General features: G+C 42.7%; 1 protein-coding gene across 1 annotated transcript in view; it reads right to left on the reverse strand.

Annotated features, from left to right (window-relative positions):
• LOC102676092 (microtubule-actin cross-linking factor 1-like) overlaps window positions 1-2,429 on the reverse strand; it is an 81,873-nt gene that overhangs the window by 79,076 nt on the left and 368 nt on the right. The window contains 3 exon segments of the mRNA XM_031508603.1: window positions 692-971; window positions 1,627-1,853; window positions 2,161-2,429. Of these exon segments, the coding sequence (XP_031364463.1) occupies window positions 692-971; window positions 1,627-1,853; window positions 2,161-2,429 (776 nt within the window).

Raw genomic sequence — 2,429 nt, forward strand, 5'->3', positions numbered from 1 at the left:
CGAATTGTCATAAGAGTAATACAAAAATGGCTTATTAAAAAGATTATTTAAAATGAAAATTAATATTTGACATCGAGGAAGAACATAACCTATAAATGCTGTTGCTATCGATATCGATAAAATTAGAATTCCTCAAACTCTATATTCAATGGATTATATAAATAGAATTTATGGAATATTTTATATTTATCCTTTAAAAAAAATTAACATTTTGTATAAAGTTGAAATTGATCGGAACGAAAAGTCGTTGTCCGCTATATGATTCATTAACTCTTCCATTTTTCTTTTCGACATTGGAACGAATCAGGGCAAAAATTTTAATTATCGTTACTCGACAAACGTTAGATCTGTTAGAATCCTGAAGTGAGGACCTCAGCAATATAATAATAAAAACAAATGATGCGATAGATTATTCTTACTCATTAGACCATCAGCATTATTAAAATATCGATGATAGTACTTAGCAGAGTAGAACGGCGCGCTGAAGGAGATTTCATTGGAAATCTCGCTCGGCAGTCAACGTGTTAAAAGGAGGGAAAAGAGGAGGGAAAGGGAAAAAATAGGAGAAATAGGTGAAAGAGGAGAAGGAAACGGTCACGGTCGAAGCGTCGTCGAGCGGAAACTCGACGTATGATATATATTCGACGAGCGGAGAAAACAGGGAATAGAGAGAGGAGGTTGTTGATATTACCTTCAGGATCGAGAAGCCTCGTAACGCCATACTCGCGCTCCGCGACGTTGAACACACGATCGAGCCGCTCTCGCGGTTGACTGGCACGAGCGTTCCTCCAATCGACCAGGTCTGGTCTGTTCCGATGGATCAACGCGCTGAATGCCAATCCATCCCTCCACGAGCCGGTGAAGTCCGTGACGCGTACTCCGGGGTAGCGCGCCGTCGATCGTCTGGCCCATCTCAGAAGCGCCTCCCGGGCGGTCACGTTAGGCTCCTGACCAACCACGATATCGGATATCTAGGAGAAATGGAGATTGCGTTATGCCAAGTTCCTCGTCTCTTCGACCGAACCATCCTTTCATGTAAACGAGTGCAAGATATATGTAAAATACAATATATAATATGATATAATATATATATTATAGTACATATTATATTTTATATATATACATATGTATACATAATAAATACATGTAAAATATAATATATAATATAATATAATATATATAATATAATACATATTATATTTTATATATATATGTATTCGTTTCTTCGACCGAACCATTCTTTCACGTAAACGAGGATAAGATATATATAAAATATAATAGATAATATAATATATATTATTTTATATATATATATATATATGTATTCGTTTCTTCGACCGAACCATTCTTTCACGTAAACGAGTACAAGATATATGTAAAATATAATATATAATATAATATATATATATATATATGTAAAGTCAGTTTGTTTACATTTTTATATACATAACATATCTAATAATAATTTGACGCGTCGACGTCAAAACGATGTCGCTTGGTTCGCCCTTCGATGCTCGATCGTACGATAAGAAGCGCGAACCTAGGAACACTAACGAGAACTAATCTCCCCCTGCCGTGTCTCGAGAGAAGTCGAGAAAGAAGAAAATGGGGAGGGGTCGCGCTTACCCGGACGGTTTTCGGTTTTGGCGAGGCCTGGCGGCTTAAAGAGAAGGAGGAGGAGGAGGCGGCGGTGTCCTGTAAATAGCCGGATGCGGCGCGTTTCGTCAGATCCTCGGCCACGCATCTCTCCTCGCCCCGTGTCAAGGTGGTCGTTTTACGAACGATCCGTGTCACGATACGCTTGGTCCCGTTCTCGCCGCGCCTCGACGTCTTCGTTGACTCGATCGACGATCCTTGAGGAATCGATTCGGTGAATCGGTGGACGAATTCCGAAACGTCGTCCAACAATCGGCTCGTCGTACGAGCCTTCCCTTCCCTTCCCTTCCTTCGATCACGGATCGATTGGAAATCGCGTCACGATCCACGATCTCCGAGCTTGGCCACATACCAACACTTGATATACAGCACCATCTAAGCTCGTGATCGTGCCGCGACTTCCACGCGACTACTTCCCTTAAATCGCGATCGAAAGGAGGGAGAGGATGAGAGAGAGAGAGAGAGAGAGAACGTCCATTGGACGTAGGACCCGTCTCTTCCTACCTAGAACCTCGGTCGAGAGCCTCCGCTTCGTGTAAATAGCTCTGAGATCGTCGTTGGCGGGCGTAGCGGTGGTCGAGGTAGCCGAAACCACGTTCTCGCGGGGCTCGTCCTCCCTGGTGCCTTGCACGAATAGCCGGCCACCTTTGCTGAACCGATATATCGACATGGTTGTTGTCAACAACAACGAAACAACAATCTTTATTCTCCCCCTTTTCTGCGCGGGGAGGATTCCGATTCCCTCCAACGAGCTAACATCGACCTCTGGGAAA

This window comes from Apis dorsata, unplaced genomic scaffold (genome assembly GCF_000469605.1).
Source record: "Apis dorsata unplaced genomic scaffold, Apis dorsata 1.3 scaffold_92, whole genome shotgun sequence".
Lineage (NCBI taxonomy): Eukaryota > Metazoa > Arthropoda > Insecta > Hymenoptera > Apidae > Apis > Apis dorsata.